Source organism: Benincasa hispida, chromosome 12 (genome assembly GCF_009727055.1).
Source record: "Benincasa hispida cultivar B227 chromosome 12, ASM972705v1, whole genome shotgun sequence".
Classification (NCBI taxonomy): Eukaryota; Viridiplantae; Streptophyta; class Magnoliopsida; order Cucurbitales; family Cucurbitaceae; genus Benincasa; species Benincasa hispida.
The window spans coordinates 72,334,706-72,350,212 of NC_052360.1; the positions used below are offsets into that span (position 1 = coordinate 72,334,706).

Here is a 15,507-nt window from a genome sequence, read left to right on the forward strand (position 1 = left end):
TCTTGAAATAACACAGCAAAAATAATTAAACAGACTCAAAATAATGAAACACCTTTCTAAAAAACTTATTCCATTCTGAAAAAGCCTGGTCTTAGAAATCCCCGTTCGAAAAATCTCCGTTCAACAAAACACCGTCGAAAACCAGAGAAGTAATTAATGTTGAAATGGAGTTTATAATTTTAAAAAATCACCATTGTATTGTGTTTAGGTATTATTGATTTGAGGCTTCCATCGTGAAAATTGTCAAATCATTCGTACACTGACAAGCAATCTCATCAAACTAGGAAATTTCAAGCGAGAACGAGAGTATTTAATCAGACGAGAGCGAGACTTACCTCGTGAAGCTGATGTAAGGACAATTTACGTAATTTGGTATGACGATGATGTCAGTAGAGGGTCAATTGACATTATTTTTTAAAAATGAGTCATTTGATATTTTAGACCCAACAAATGGGTCATCCATACAAATTTTTTAACATCATTTAAAAAAAAAAAAATTAATTAGCCATTACAATTTTTTTTTACTACTACTTTTTAGTAATTATTACTACTTTATTTAATAGTTACTATTAAAAACTAACCTTATTTTAAATATTTATTTAATATTATAAAATATTTTAATATTTTTAAAACTAAATAACTAAAATAAAATTACATTGGCTAATAAATATTAATATTACTTTTATTACATTTTTTTTAAACAAACTTTTATTTAGAACTTCAATATGTAATTAAAATTATTGTTCTGATATATACACACACATATAAGTATTGTTATGATATTTAGTAAGGATGATTTTATTTGATAATTTATTTTTTATTTGCGAATAATTGATTATTAAAATAAAACATTTCTTAAAAAGGTTTAACATATATACATTTTTTAATTAAAGCTATCTGATACCATATCTAATAAAAATATTTAATTTTAACAAATTAAAAATTAAAAATTAAAAATTAATATTCAATAAGTTAAATAGACAATTTTAATTTTTATAAAAGATTGGTGTTAATAAATAATATATTAATATGATTTTTCTATTAGGAAAAAAGGTATTAGTAGTGCAGGGAGAAAAAATGTAAAAATAATTAATAAATGTTGTTAGTGTCTTTTCTAGACAATAGAAAAATAATAACTCAAAATAGTTAACCAACAAGTTATAGGCAAGAACGAGAATGAGATTGATGAGTCAACATAAAAAATTTTGTGTTATATTTTTGATGTCTCGATTTTTCTATTTTCATATGTTGTCGAAAAAAAGTTTTAAAAAAAAGATGAAAATTACCTATTTATATTTATATTTTTAGAAATTCTCAAATAAGTGGTGGTCCAACAATTAATTTCATGATGTATTTTAGTATACACCATAAATGTAAACGAAAATTTTGATTCTTGTTATTTCCACTCGTACTAAATAAATTAATTATATAAAAGAAAAATATAAAAGAATTGGAAAAAACAAGTCACTTTACTGCTTTAGAAAATTAATAGATTTATATTCTTTAACATCTTCCTATAACATAAGGGTATTCAAATGATCTGGTCTAAATAATCCAAACTATAAGATTAGGTTGGAAGTTTTACTTTTGGTTTGGTTTTGATTTTTTTTTTAAAACTTTTTTTGGGTTGATTTGGGTATGAGGTTTTAATATAAAAATTTGGATTGATTTAGTCCAATCCGAATTACTTATATATTTAAAGGAAAAAAATATATATTTTTTAATAATATTTGTTTTTATATAAAATTGTAATAGATATTATAGATATTTGGTATATAAGAATTTAGTTTGATGAAATTTTAGTATGTTGTAAATAAATTTGAATATTTTAAATTAGAAAAAGCAATAACTCGATAACTCATTTTTGAAGGTTGGGTTAGAAATATGTTAGATCATTTAGATGGTCAACTTGACGGACTCAAATTTTGAATGCAATCCAAGTACAAATCCTATATAACGTGAATTAATAAAGGAAATATTAATTAATGTAAAGATTAAAGAGAAAAAAAATATGGCGTAGATCTGCAGAGAGAGAAAAATAGCGTCTTTCTTCATCTTCAGGCTTCAATGGCTGTGGCCCAATTGCCTTGATCTTCTTTGCATATGTGAAACTGATTATGCCCTCTCCAGAATCCAAATTCGTCCTTCTCCCATTCGGTTTCTTCTCTCTACAACTGGGTGGAGAAGGAACTCCCAAAACCTTCGTTTTCACCCATCTTTCCCCACTAAATTCTTCACTAATCAACTCTCTTCCCGGCTTCTTTTTCTCTCATTCTCAATTTCCATTCGTTTCTCGATTACCCCACCTCGTAATTTCTTCCTCATTGCATAATTTGATCCCCCTTTTCTAAGTTTCATTTATGGTGAAGGGATTTTCTCAACACGATTTGAAAAGGGTTGTTGTTTAGAGTTTTTCTTGTTTCTTTTTTGGGATGTGATTGATCGGGGGATGATTAGTAATGGCTCGGGACGGGCATGTAGTGCCGGTGGATCCACAGACGGCGGTGACTGTGAAGAAGAAGAAACAATCTTCTCGGAATTGGATTCTACTGGATTGTACGGGCCAAGGGACCGTCCTCGATGTCGACAAGCATGCTATTATGCTTCGAGTTCAAATTCATGCTCGAGACCTTCGGATTCTTGATCCTTTGCTTTCTTATCCTTCCACGATTTTGGGGCGTGAGAGGGCCATTGTTCTTAATCTCGAGGTGTGAATTTTATTGGAGTGTTGTTGTTGTGTCCTTTTCAGTTTCCTTTTCTTTTATGAATTTTGATCTTAATCTGCTTTTTTCATTCTTGTTTGTATATGGGCACTGCAGCACATAAAGGCGATCATTACTGCTGAAGAGGTCAGTTTTACTCTCTCAAGTTGGTCTTGCTTTAATGCTTGAATGGGTTATTTTCATATTCATAGCGTTGAGAAAAAAACTTTATATGATGATAAATTAAGGGAACACTTTCTTCCTTCTTCACTCATTCATTGTCTATGTCTGTTCTTCATGTTTGCCTGCGGTTTATTAATATTGGTCAAACTCAAACATTTACTCTGGAGAGTGATTAACCATTAAAGATGAATCGTACAGCCAGCTTTGATTGTTAATTGACGGTGTAACAGTAATATGTTGTTTAAGTTGACTAACATGTTGATCCCCTGCTAATTTTTGTCCAAGAACAACATCCTACGGGGGTTTCATTAAGTTGACTTTTGGCAATTGGATCATCAATTAGTCTTATTTTTACCCCTAGACCAATTATTTAAGTTGATGAGTTAGGTAAGTATTAGTTGACTTGAATATTAAGGTGAGATAAATGGGATGTAATGAAGGAATGATATTGTTGGAGTATGAAGTAGATAGGTTATTGTAAATTTTATATTTTTCTCTCAACCCACCAAAGTAAATTAGTTTAGTTTCCTTTTCATTGGGTTTTTGGTTTTGTTTTTGTTTTTGTTTTTGTTTTTTTTTTCATTAAAAAATAAGAACACAAAAACTAATTGTATATATATTTTCTTTGTTTACCTGTTCACTTTGTAGGAGCACAAAAACGAAAAATTCATTTCTAAAGACTACTATTTTCTTTTCGCTGTTGTTTGAGTAGGATTTTAAAAAAACGTAAATTAAAGATATATTACAAATAAAGTAATATGTTAGTAAATTTGTGTGTTTGTTGGAAAATAGAAGTAAAATTATTATCAAACAACTCTCTTTAAGCTTTGTAACAATAAAAAAATGACACTGTTAATTCATGTCATGGATAGGTTTTGCTTAGAGATCCGACAGATGAACATGTCATCCCTGTGGTTGAGGAGCTTCAGAGGCGCCTGCCTCCTTCTAATGCCTTCCAGTTTCAAGTTCAAGGGGACGGCAAAGAGTATCAGGGTGGCCAACAAGATGGTGAAGCTGAAGAAGATGGTAAGCATTTTTCCTCAGCCACCCGCAATGTGTCCTTAACTTAGCATATTCAAAAGAGACATGAATTGTATTTTACATATTCCAACGTGTTTCCTCTTTCCTCTTTTGAATGTGACACAAGTTTATTTTCTAATCTCCTCTTTTTACATTTGAATATAGTCTTTCTTCATACAAGTAACTAAAGCTATCAAATTCGTTCTTGTGATTTGTTTTTACATCAATATATTAATGATCTTGAGAGAGTGCATTTCAGATTCACCATTTGAATTTCGTGCCCTCGAAGTAGCTTTGGAAGCTATATGTAGTTTTCTTGCAGCACGGACAACTGAACTGGAGACTGCTGCTTATCCTGCCTTGGATGAGCTTACTGCTAAGGTGAGTAATTATTTTCTCACCTCATTTTGGTATTTCTATCAGCTTCTATTTTTTAGTTTTCCTCCCAGCTACGGCATATGAAATGCATAAATTTTCTTATAATTCCAGGAGATAATATTGTTAAGTTATGACTCTATCTTGTGGTACCTATATCATCTGATATTTACATATTTTTATGAGATTTGTTGATACCTATGTAATTACATTTCACTGTAATTATATCACTTTGAGTCACCATACCCCTGTATGTTCCTCGCTTTCTATGTTAAAGACTATAGATCATTTCTGATTGATTGTTTGCTATTGAACACTAATAAACAGGGAGGGGGCATCTGAGTTAGGAGGAAGAGGTATGATGTTGATGGGAACCGGAGCATGAGATTGAAAATTAAGAAATTAGGGACTAAATGTAATGTTAATCTCAAAATATGCCTGCTTGAAAACTTGTAACCCTCCCTATTTATAAGACTCCGCAGGATATTAATAAACTTATCTTACATTCCAACTATTTCTCTAGCAATTGACTAATATGTCCCCAGTAACCTTCCTAGTTCTACCATAATCCTTTTCACTAAAAAACAATGTATCAATATGTTCTGTTTTTGCTGTATGGCCTCATACCTTATTCATCATTTTTGTTTTGTTTTTTTCTTGGAGTTTGTAGATTAGTAGCCGCAACTTGGACAGAGTTCGTAAATTGAAGAGTGCAATGACCAGGTTGACTGCGAGGGTTCAAAAGGTATGGGCAACTTTTCACATATCGCACAATGTAGAAACTTTTGTCCAATAGTTCTGTATACTGAAATATTTTCTATTTGGAGAAAGCAGATTGCTGCATTATTAAGTGAAGCAGAAATGGTTTCTACTAGAAAATGCTTCTGCAATGTAGAGCATCCTATATGTGTCATATCTTAGGATTTTATCATGAACATGAACAAAGTTGAATTGGTTAGAGAATATCTTAATATCCTTCCCTAACCTTCTTTTCCCTTCAGTATTCAAGTTTTTATCTCCATCGGGTTTCTTTGTCTAATCATATCTGTAATCACTCTCATCTCTTCGTATGTCCTAGATTCTGTTGCACAGTACTGAATTGATAATAATACACAACTATCTGACTTTCTTACTATAAGATCAGCAGTTGTTATCTGCATAACTATAATTTTTTGACTTGTGGCTCCTAGCTTTCCTTTCAATACAGGTGAGAGATGAGCTTGAACAATTACTGGACGATGATGATGATATGGCAGACCTTTACTTGTCAAGAAAGATGAGTTCATCTTCTCCTGTAAGTGGTTCTGGTCATGCCAATTGGTTTCCTGCCTCTCCTACCATTGGTTCAAAGATCTCAAGAGCAAGCAGAGCAAGTATTGCAACTGTACGTGGGGATGAGGATGACATCGAGGAGCTTGAAATGTTACTGGAGGTAATAATAAATATAGTTTCTGGTTAGTCAATTTTCATTTAGGTCCATAATGAAGGTTTCATTTTGCAGGCTTACTTTATGCAGATTGATGGTACATTGAACAAATTAACTACAGTAAGTTCACCTGTTTCCCTGCTTATCTAATATATAGCTGAGATTGCCTCGTAATAAGCATAACTAAAAAATCCATTCTATTTGCAACCTACTTGAACAAAAATATTAGGAGTTCATTAGTACTTTGCGATATTAACGTTCACAGTGTGACAGGAAGAGATTTTGTAATAACTTTTTAATTTTATGCTAAAACGAAAATTTGGATATCGCTGATAAAGGTTTTAGATTAATTTTATTTTTGTTTTTTGTTTTTTGTTGGATCAGATTGAAATACACCCTTAACTTCTGCTCACCACATTAACGATACACTCATGATCATCTTACTCTACCTTTATATCTGGTTTTATCCTTATATTAAAATATATGAACACCATCTTATTGGCTTAATTGTCCATTGAAATGTTACAATGTTTGGATTGGACTAATAACCCTTACAAAGTACGATTGCCCCTAATCTAAGGGCATATTTGCCTATGTTTTATGCTAATTTACGATTTTTAGTTGTTTTAAATGATTTGCAGCTGCGAGAATATATTGATGACACAGAAGATTATATCAATATCCAGGTAACTAGAAGTGAAAGGTTCGAATCTACTGATGCATGTTCGAATGACCTTTCTTTCTTTTCTGACTTGAAGTTATCATTGGTTTTGCAGCTTGACAATCACCGAAATCAACTCATTCAGGTTCTATATTCTTCCATATATCAATGCTTCCCGGATTCTTATTTATTAAAATTTCTTCAATTTTGCTGGGTCTCTTAATGTGCAGTTGGAGCTCTTTCTAAGTTCTGGAACTGTTTGTTTGTCAATCTATTCTTTGGTGAGTGCAATATTCGGCATGAACATTCCCTATACTTGGAATGATGATCACGGATACATGTTTAAATGGGTATGCCAAAAGACTCGACTGATTTCTGACTTGAAATGCAGGAAACCGAGACTCCGAACACGAGCTTATAACCATTATCTTGCCTTCATTATGTGCAGGTTGTCATTGTTTCTGGAGTAGCTTGCGCGGTGTTGTTTGTCACAATTATTTACTATGCTCGCTACAAAGGTTTGGTGGGATCTTGATCTTCTTTCAAATAATCAATCCTTTTCGAATGGAAATCGTAAGTCGAACTGTGACAATAAGGGGGAAAAGAAGGAAGAAAAATAGAACGAAAGTGCATGGAGATGAGTTTAGAGTGAAATACATACCTGACTATACTTACAGTTTCAGTTTCTGTGGGATTATAGGATTTGGACAAAAGGAAAGGGAAAGAAAAAAGGAAAAGAAAAAGGAAAAAAAAAATAATGAAAAGAGAGAAATTTCTTTCTAGGACCTATTTGATTTTATGGCTGATTATTAGGTACCATATGAAATCAAAGATCATCAGGTCGTTCAAAGTTTATCTTAATCATATTTGATTAACTGGCTTCTGGCTCTACGGATAATTGTATAAACATCATATAGAAAGAAATTTTCTTATTTTAATTGGGAACTAAAGCTATCGTATTTCTCTCAAGAAAACGTTTTCTTATTTGAAGCTTTTTGTTATGGTTGGTTTATTTTGTCATATTGGCTTTATGCTTAGTTTTGATTGAGAACCAAAATATGAATATAGTTTTCTTATTTCAATTGGAACCAAAGGTTTTAATTTTTGGTTTCAAAATAAATTAAAAAGTTCTTATTTTTTTTTTTTCTATGTTGAGAGATGTGGTTAATCTCTGATCACACCATGTTCATTAGCGTCGTATTGGTGACTTATGGAAGATCAAAATCATAATTTTTTAAAGTTTATTTTGAAATCTTATTTGAAATGAATTATTAGTGTGGTTACTATTTTCTTTTAAAAAAGTGAAAACCGTGATGGAAGGATTGTTTGAGGCGTTGAGTTGAGATATAATATTTGAAATTTATGTCGTGGAGTTCATATGTCTGGGTGCAAAATTATTTGGTCTGAGTTTATATGTCTATCTTTGGAATGCAAAGTTAAGTTTATATGTTTGGGGTATTTGGTTCATATGTAGAGATGTTTAATTTCCCTACAGAATGGGATGCCTCGATTAGGCGGGAAATGGGGAGGGAGTCGAAAAATTTTTTTTTAAGCTAAATGCATTCCCCGTCCCTACCCTGTTCCCTGTTCTCATCCCGATTAGTTTCTACATATTTATTTAGTATAGTTATCTAATATTATGTTGTTGTTATTATTATTATTATTATTATTATTATATTTAAATTTCAAATTTGATTATTTATTGGGAAAAATAATGAATATGTTTAAATTGAATATTTAAATTTAGATTATATATGTAAATAATTTGATTTATATTTATTTCTTTCTACTAAAAAAATTAATTAGTTTTTTTAGGCCCAACTTTGAGTAATTTATCTTTAAATTCAAATGGTCAGTTAAAACTAATCATAATAAATAATTTAGTGATAAAGTTAGTTATTTAATTAAAATTTGCTCATATTAGTGATTTAAATTAATTGATTTTTTAAATAAAAAAAAAAGAAAAAAGAAAAGGAAAAAGAAAAAGTAACGGGGAAAAATTATCCGCGGGAAATTTGATCCCCGCGAATTACCCGTGAGAATCTCCGTCCCGATCCCTGTGAGGAACTTCAGGGATAGGGAATGAATGGAGAATGATATCCTAAGTCCTATCCTAGCTTGGGGACATTGGGATGCATAGTTGAGGTTAGATGTTTGGGGTATTTGGTGTCTGAATAATCTGCTTTTATGATTACTACTTTTGTTTTGAAACTTTTTTATTCAATAATTTTACCCATAATTTTTTGTGTAAAATGTGGATTGCAATTTTTTAATTTTAATTTTTAAAGTTTTCTTTAAAATTTTAATTTTTGGTAATGAACCATAATTATTAACCTATAACATTTTTTGTAGAAACATGGTTAAATAAAATGAGAAACTAAAGATAAATCAAAACTTTGATTCTTAATTATTCTCTATGAATTTCATCTTCTTCTTTTCCTCTCTTGTTGTTGCTCTGTATTTTACTTTATAATTTTTTTTTAAAAAAAATTGAACTTCCCTCATCATCTTAGCCGCCAAAGAATGCCACTACATTTTTTTTCTATAATTTCACTTTCAATTTCTTTAAATTTTGGAGGATCATCATAGAACATATTTAAATTTTTCACTAATTGTTACTATAAAATGTTTCAGAAAAAAATATTAATTTTATGGTTTTTTTGTATATGTTACAAACTTTTTAACATCATAATTTTCCAAATATTCTTAACACTCATTTGATATATGAATTCAATTAAATAAATATATATTTTACAATTTCTACATATGAATATTGCATTTAATGTAGACAAAATATCATTATTTATATAATAAAAGACTCTATAACATACTTTTAATCGTCATTAGTCTTATAATAGTCAGAAGTGGTTGCTGAAATTGATTATAAAAGATGATTTTTGTTGAAGTTTGTATTCGAAGGTGGTTGTTGGAGCCTAAAGTTGGTCGCATGAAGGTAGTATTGGAGTTGGTCGTTGAAGTTTGTCGTCAAAGGTGGTTTTCAGAGCCTAGAGTTAGTTGCACGAAGGTGATCGTCAAAGTTGATTGTCAAAGATGATTTTCGTCAGAGTTTGTAGTCGGATGTGGCTGTCAAAACCTAAAGTTAGTTGCTGTCTCTTATACACATCTAGATGTGTATAAGAGACAGCTCGAAGATAGTCATCGAAATTAATCGTCAAAGATGATTTTCGTCAGAGTTTGTAGTCAGAGGTGGTTGTCAGAACCTATAAAGATGAACGGCTGTCTCTTATACACATCTAGATGTGTATAAGAGACAGTGCTTGAAGGTGGTCATCGAAGTTGATCATCGAAGGTGATTTTCGTCGGAGTTTGTAGTCGGAAGTGGTTGTTGAAACCTATGAAGGTGGTTGTCGAAGTTGGTCATCGGAGTCTGTTGTCGGAGGTGGTTGCCGAAACCTAAAATTGGTTGTCGGAGTTGATTGTACGAAGATGCTTGTTGGAGTTGAGTCATCGGTGTTGTCATCAAAAGTGGTTGTCGGAGTCCAGAATTGGTGGTTATTGGAGCTCGAAATTGGTCACAAGAGTTGTCATCGGAGGTGGTTATCGGAGGCCAGAGTTAGTTCCCAGAATGTGATAGATAATCGTCGACATTGGCCAATGAGTGGAGTCATTGATAACATTGGAAGAATAGAGAGTTGGAGTTTGAGTGAGTTGGTAAAATATATCAACTTGACTCTACCAATATTTAAAGTTTATGGGTTAAACATGGAGTTGACATATTATACTAACTCAATTCGACTCATGTTGGTGAATCAAATATCTCATAATGATTTATGAAAATTGATGTTATTTATTGGTAGAGATGTTAATGGGTATCTCTTTGTCCTTCTCCACATCTATTTTAAATTTTTGTAAGCTTTTTACGAAATCTTTTATTTAATTTTGTGGATTAGGTTTTCCATGGAAAATTATTCTCCATGTTTCTTATAATGGAAATCTCTGTTGGTTTTGCTAAAAAATTGATTCCAACCGAATACAATGATTTTTAATAGTAATTTTAAGTATAATTTTTTCATTCAAAGAAAACAAAATTCTTCAATATCCTAATGAAAACAATATCACAATAACATTCCTAGGCTAAAATATAATTAAAATGTTTTAACATAATTTTTAAAAGTTTAAATTTAATATTACAACACATATTCTTCAAAATTTCAAAATTTCAGAATTTTACATCAGTGTGATACAAAAATTTTCTAATGTTCTTTACAAGAATAATGTATTCACTTTTTATTGCTATATTTGCAATTATATATATATATTTGCCATATACATGCAATGGCTCTTATAATTTGTTTTTGTTTGAAAAACTATTTTTTACGATATGTTGGGAGAATCAAACTTTCGAAGTTGATAGTACATACTTGATTTCAATTGAGTTATGCTCATCTTGACAGTAACCTTTAAAAAAATGTACCTTAAAATCTCCTATGAATAACTGAATAATCATAAGATACAAGTGTGAATTAACCCATTTTAACATTAATGATGATTGACCATCAATTAGAAGAATATAATCAAAGCAATTTAAAACATATCAATTTAAAAAACGGTGGGTTTAGCTCAACGATAATTGACGTAGTTCACTATTCTAGAGGTGGAAAATTCGATTTCCCATCTCACGAAGTTGGTGGTACCATAAGAAAAAAAAAACTTTAAAAGCAGTGTTTAAATCAAATTCTAATTAAATAATTTGCCATGGGGTTTGGTAGAAGCAGATCAGAAAAACAATTTGTTACCCTCTTTTAGCAAACATGGAAAAACATAAATAATTGTTTCCTTTGGCCTTTTTTTTCCATCCCTCTTTTGCTTTTGCTTTTGCTTTTCAATTTATTTAATTAAGATTTTGCAACCAATTATGAGAGACTCATAAATCTGGCAACATCACACACTTCTAAAATCTCTCTCTTATGTCTTCTTTCACTTTTACCTTTTGCTTTTTCTTTTCAACTTGTTCAATCAAAGGAAGATTCTACAAACATCCCAACACATGTGATTTATGACTTTTAACACACTATTTAAATTGATTAAAGCACATTTAGGGTTAGGATTAATCCCTATTTTTTTTAGGGCTAATTAATATATAGTGCAAATTAGTTGATGAAAATCTCTATGGCTTTTATTGAAATAAAAAATATAACTTACCATGTTCAATTTATGCTTAAGCAATAAAGATATATAATTTATAGTCAATTTTAAACAAAGATTAGGAAGACAATAGTGGAACTTTTAAAACACATGGATTAAAAGCATAGTGAAATTAGAATTAACCTAAGCTTTTGTTAATCAAAAAGCATGCAGATGGAGCTGTTAGCTTTGGTTAAAGTTAACACAGAAATCGAGTTAATTAGGTCTAGATATTGCTAGTTGAAGCATGAGTACTTTTGATTAGGGTTTTGTTTTTGTTTTATTCTCTGAACAAGTCACTAAAAGGTAATGAGGAATCAGTAAGCGCACCGAAACATCTCAACTAGATTAATATCTTTGTAGCGTATTCATCATATTCCAACTCAATAGAGAAGAAATTCATTGCCAAGAGATGAAAAATACAAGAAAATTCGATACAAATGAACAATGAAAAAAAAAAAAAAGAGAGAGACTAGAGGAAAGTCTTCCAATTAACAGTGATTGTAGCAACATCATAATTACAAAAGGATTTATATTTAGTGCACCAAGAGGTCGCCAAATATATAAGGTCTTTCCACAGATGAGTTGGTGTTTTTCAGTGCAATTGAAAGTTCTATTATTACTTTTTCTTGAATGTTTGCGAGTCAACAATATAGGCCCATCGATAACATATCTATTACTATTTTAAAATATGATGACTCAATATCGTGACTAGTAATATATTGAACTCGAAGAATAAAAGAAAATAAAACGAAAAAAAGTTTCTTTTATAACCATTAGATTAATTTAATTAGATCGAATATAGTTAGGGACATATATTTTAACCCGTTGATTTATACTCAAAGTGATTTATTGGTACATAATAATATAGAGAATGTCTGCATTTATTGATTCATGTAACCAACAATTTTTTTTAATTGACACGAACTATGCAAAAAAGCCATGTACATATATAAACCATGCTTACTTTAGATACAGGAAGTGGATTGTAAAATATTTGACTATTGACTTCAATTCGATTTTTTTATTATGAAATGTGTTGTCAGATCAAATAATGAATAAATCATCTACATTTGGTTATCACTTTATTACTATTGAATATATATTCAAAATGATTGACTTGAACATAACTCATGTTAAAGCATTATATTTTCGATTAAAAAAAAATAAAAATAAAAATAAATAATACAAAATTTAAACCTTGATATTTCTTGAACTTGGAAAAATAGTGAAAATGTAAATTTTAGTTTTGATTTTATTTTACCAAGTATGACAACCATACTGTTTTGAGGTCACGTTCAATAATTTCTCGAACGACCTTTGGTAATTTTTGCAAGTATAGGATTTTGACGCAATATATGAAGAGAGGTTGTTCCACATGTTACGAAATCCGCCATTAAAAAATATAAAAGAACGTAAAATAATTGACATATAGATATACGTGGTTCATTAACGGTGTGTTAGCTACGTCCACGGTACAAAGGAAAAACAGTATTATTAGAGAGAATGTTTTCTGAATACACAAACGACACCTTTAGGATTAGAGAGTTTATATAGCGCATTACTCTAAACCCTAGGATCCTAATCGTAAATAACTACAAACAAAAGAATATGCTAGATACGAATTCTGAATAGGTTTCAGGGCATTGCCCCCAAACTCCCACTAGGGTGCGCCGAGACCCCAAACAAAATTCAAGGCATTCCAAGACCACACATTATTAGAAATATTAAAAGAAGTTCAGTTATTGGACTCAAATCGTTCAAGTTAGAAATCTTTCAAAGTTTGGATGTGCTAACTTTATTTAAATTCTTTTGGTGTTATCTTATTGAGAGTTGAGAAAAGGATGTGAGCGGCAAAAGAAGAGCTTGAGAGAGTACTCTTGTGATTGAAATCGGGGAGAGAATTCCAGAATTCTACGTGATTGTTGTAAATTTTTTCACATAGTGAATTTCCATCTGATGGATTTGGCCATTTTTGTTTTCTTTTCGAGTTTGAAGTTTTCCACTAAATTCTCGTATTTTCTAGTTTTGTTGTTTTCTTTATATGCTTATTCGTGAATGAAGGATGGGAGGTATTCTTTCACCTAGATGAAATGCAAAGCTTGAGGCATCTATTCCTAACCTTGTGAGTAGGGTTTGTTTATTATTGTAAGGATTTAAAAAATGTATCCTCTAAGATTTTTGCTGCTTCTTCTTTACAGAAAGCTGCATTCAAATTCTTCGGTGTTGTGACTTTGAAGACTAATATCTTGTCACTTTCTCCAAAAGAAACTGTGGGATTTGGAATCTTTTAATCATCATTGTTAGCCGCCTATCAAAGTTTTATAACTTTTTCCATTTTCCATTTTATAATCTTAGTTTACTCAATACTTAGTTTTTGGTCATGGAAACAATGCATCACATGAAAGACTTATCTACATTGGATGACTTTGGTTAAGATATTCACATAAAATTACCTTTCATAAATATATCTTAGAAAAAGAAAAAAAAAACAACTTGATATATGTTTCAAGAAGTAGGTTATATTGTACATGATGCACTATACTTAAAACAGAGAAGTCTTTAAAAAGGGGAAAAAAAAACATATACCCTTCAACTTTGCAAGTCATTAGACCATATGTGTACTTTCTTATAAGTGAATCAAATTGGGCTCTAGATTAGTTTATTTATTTTTTTTTTAAAAAATTATTTTACTACTTCAGTAGAAGAATCAATTTGAGTATGAGTATATAAGTTAATGACAATATCTCTATTCGTATATGACATTTTTTTAGGTAAAACAAAAAGTAAAGTCACGAGTATTTATGGTCAAAATAAATAATATCATACAATATTAATTGAGATATGTGAAGGATTGTCTTTAATCAATGGTATAAGAATTATAGGCCCCTAACTTAGTCTCGTGGGTCGTAGAATCCTCGAAAGCCGGTGGAACCTTTATTATGCAGGTGAAGTATTTTGGAGAAGAGGAACTCTCTTGGGTTCAGCAAAATCTCGATAAAGCAAAGGAGTTGGATGGTTGTTCAAGGAGAGAATTAATTGTTTGGAATGTGACTAAAGTCTCACATTGAAATATCAACGAGGGACACATATTTCCGATAGTATATGTCTTTTGGATGAAACTAAAAAAATAGTCACTATAGCTTAATTTCTTGTCTAAATAAGACAAATCGATTTTTTTTTTCCAAAAAAAAAAAAAAATTAAAATTTCCCATTGTCTCATTAAATTTCTTAAAACATTGTACCAATAGTAGATTCTCTCTGAACAAACATTTTTTTTTCTTGAGAATTATACTAAGATTTCATTTTATTTCAAGTTCTAAACTTGTAATTTTAACATTAAAAATATTAGAAAATAGCGAGTCTATACTTGTACATACAATTAACATTAAGAGAGTGTTGAAAATCCTACATTAAAAAAAATAGAGATTTGACACTCTATATTATATAAAAGATACATGCATGAGTTACTCCGAATTGATTTTGAAATGAAATATTCTAAGTTTATCTAAGAGGGAACACATTTCAATTATATTTGTTAATGCATGGGATTGTAGATTAAGATTTTTTAACTTCAAATAATTCAAAAGATATCAAAGACATTTATTATCATTTTCAAAGATCGATAGTTCGATCCATTCCTACAAATGTCTAACCAATTTTTTATAGCTCAACACAAAATATATACTAAGTAATAATATTGGTCATAATTCTGTCTTTCTTTTCTCTTTTGTAAATTAAACTTGCTCTTATTAACCTCTATTTATTTTGTAGTATATTTTTTAAAAAATAAATAAAGGGAAAAGACAACAAAGAAAGTGAGATATGGCCTACATCAAATCATAAGCTTCACTAAAGCTCAAATTCAGCATGCAACACAAATTCTTTTCTTCTGACAAGAACAATGGTTTCTTTCATACTCTTTGCCTTTTCTGTCTTTTATAGAATATTTTTATGTGTATAAATATAGCCTAAACAATTCCAATAGACAACAC

General features: G+C 30.3%; 1 protein-coding gene across 2 annotated transcripts; it reads left to right on the forward strand.

Moving 5' to 3' along the window:
• Positions 1 to 1,973: 1,973 nt before the first annotated feature.
• On the forward strand, positions 1,974 to 7,341 carry LOC120068048 (magnesium transporter MRS2-2-like). 2 transcript variants are annotated; one of them, XM_039019717.1, is made up of 11 exons: positions 1,974 to 2,708; positions 2,820 to 2,849; positions 3,758 to 3,911; positions 4,165 to 4,286; positions 4,951 to 5,025; positions 5,488 to 5,712; positions 5,782 to 5,826; positions 6,348 to 6,392; positions 6,483 to 6,512; positions 6,598 to 6,717; positions 6,816 to 7,341. In XM_039019717.1, exons 1-11 carry the CDS (start codon positions 2,460 to 2,462, stop codon positions 6,900 to 6,902), a joined length of 1,182 nt encoding a protein of 393 aa, XP_038875645.1. In that variant the 5' UTR covers positions 1,974 to 2,459; the 3' UTR covers positions 6,903 to 7,341. The 2 variants fall into 2 exon arrangements, 1 of the variants encoding a protein (XP_038875645.1); XR_005479075.1 differs by lacking the exon at positions 6,816 to 7,341 and having other exon boundaries at positions 6,328 to 6,392; positions 6,598 to 6,620.
• The last annotated feature ends 8,166 nt before the right edge of the window (positions 7,342 to 15,507 follow it).

Coding starts and splice junctions, on each gene's coding strand:
- LOC120068048 (XM_039019717.1), top strand. CDS start 2,460: ATGGCTCGGGACGGGCATGTAGTGCCGGTGGATCCACAGACGGCGGTG. Junction 3,912..4,164: donor TGGTGAAGCTGAAGAAGATG/GTAAGCATTTTT, acceptor AGTGCATTTCAG/ATTCACCATTTGAATTTCGT. Junction 5,713..5,781: donor AGCTTGAAATGTTACTGGAG/GTAATAATAAAT, acceptor TTCATTTTGCAG/GCTTACTTTATGCAGATTGA.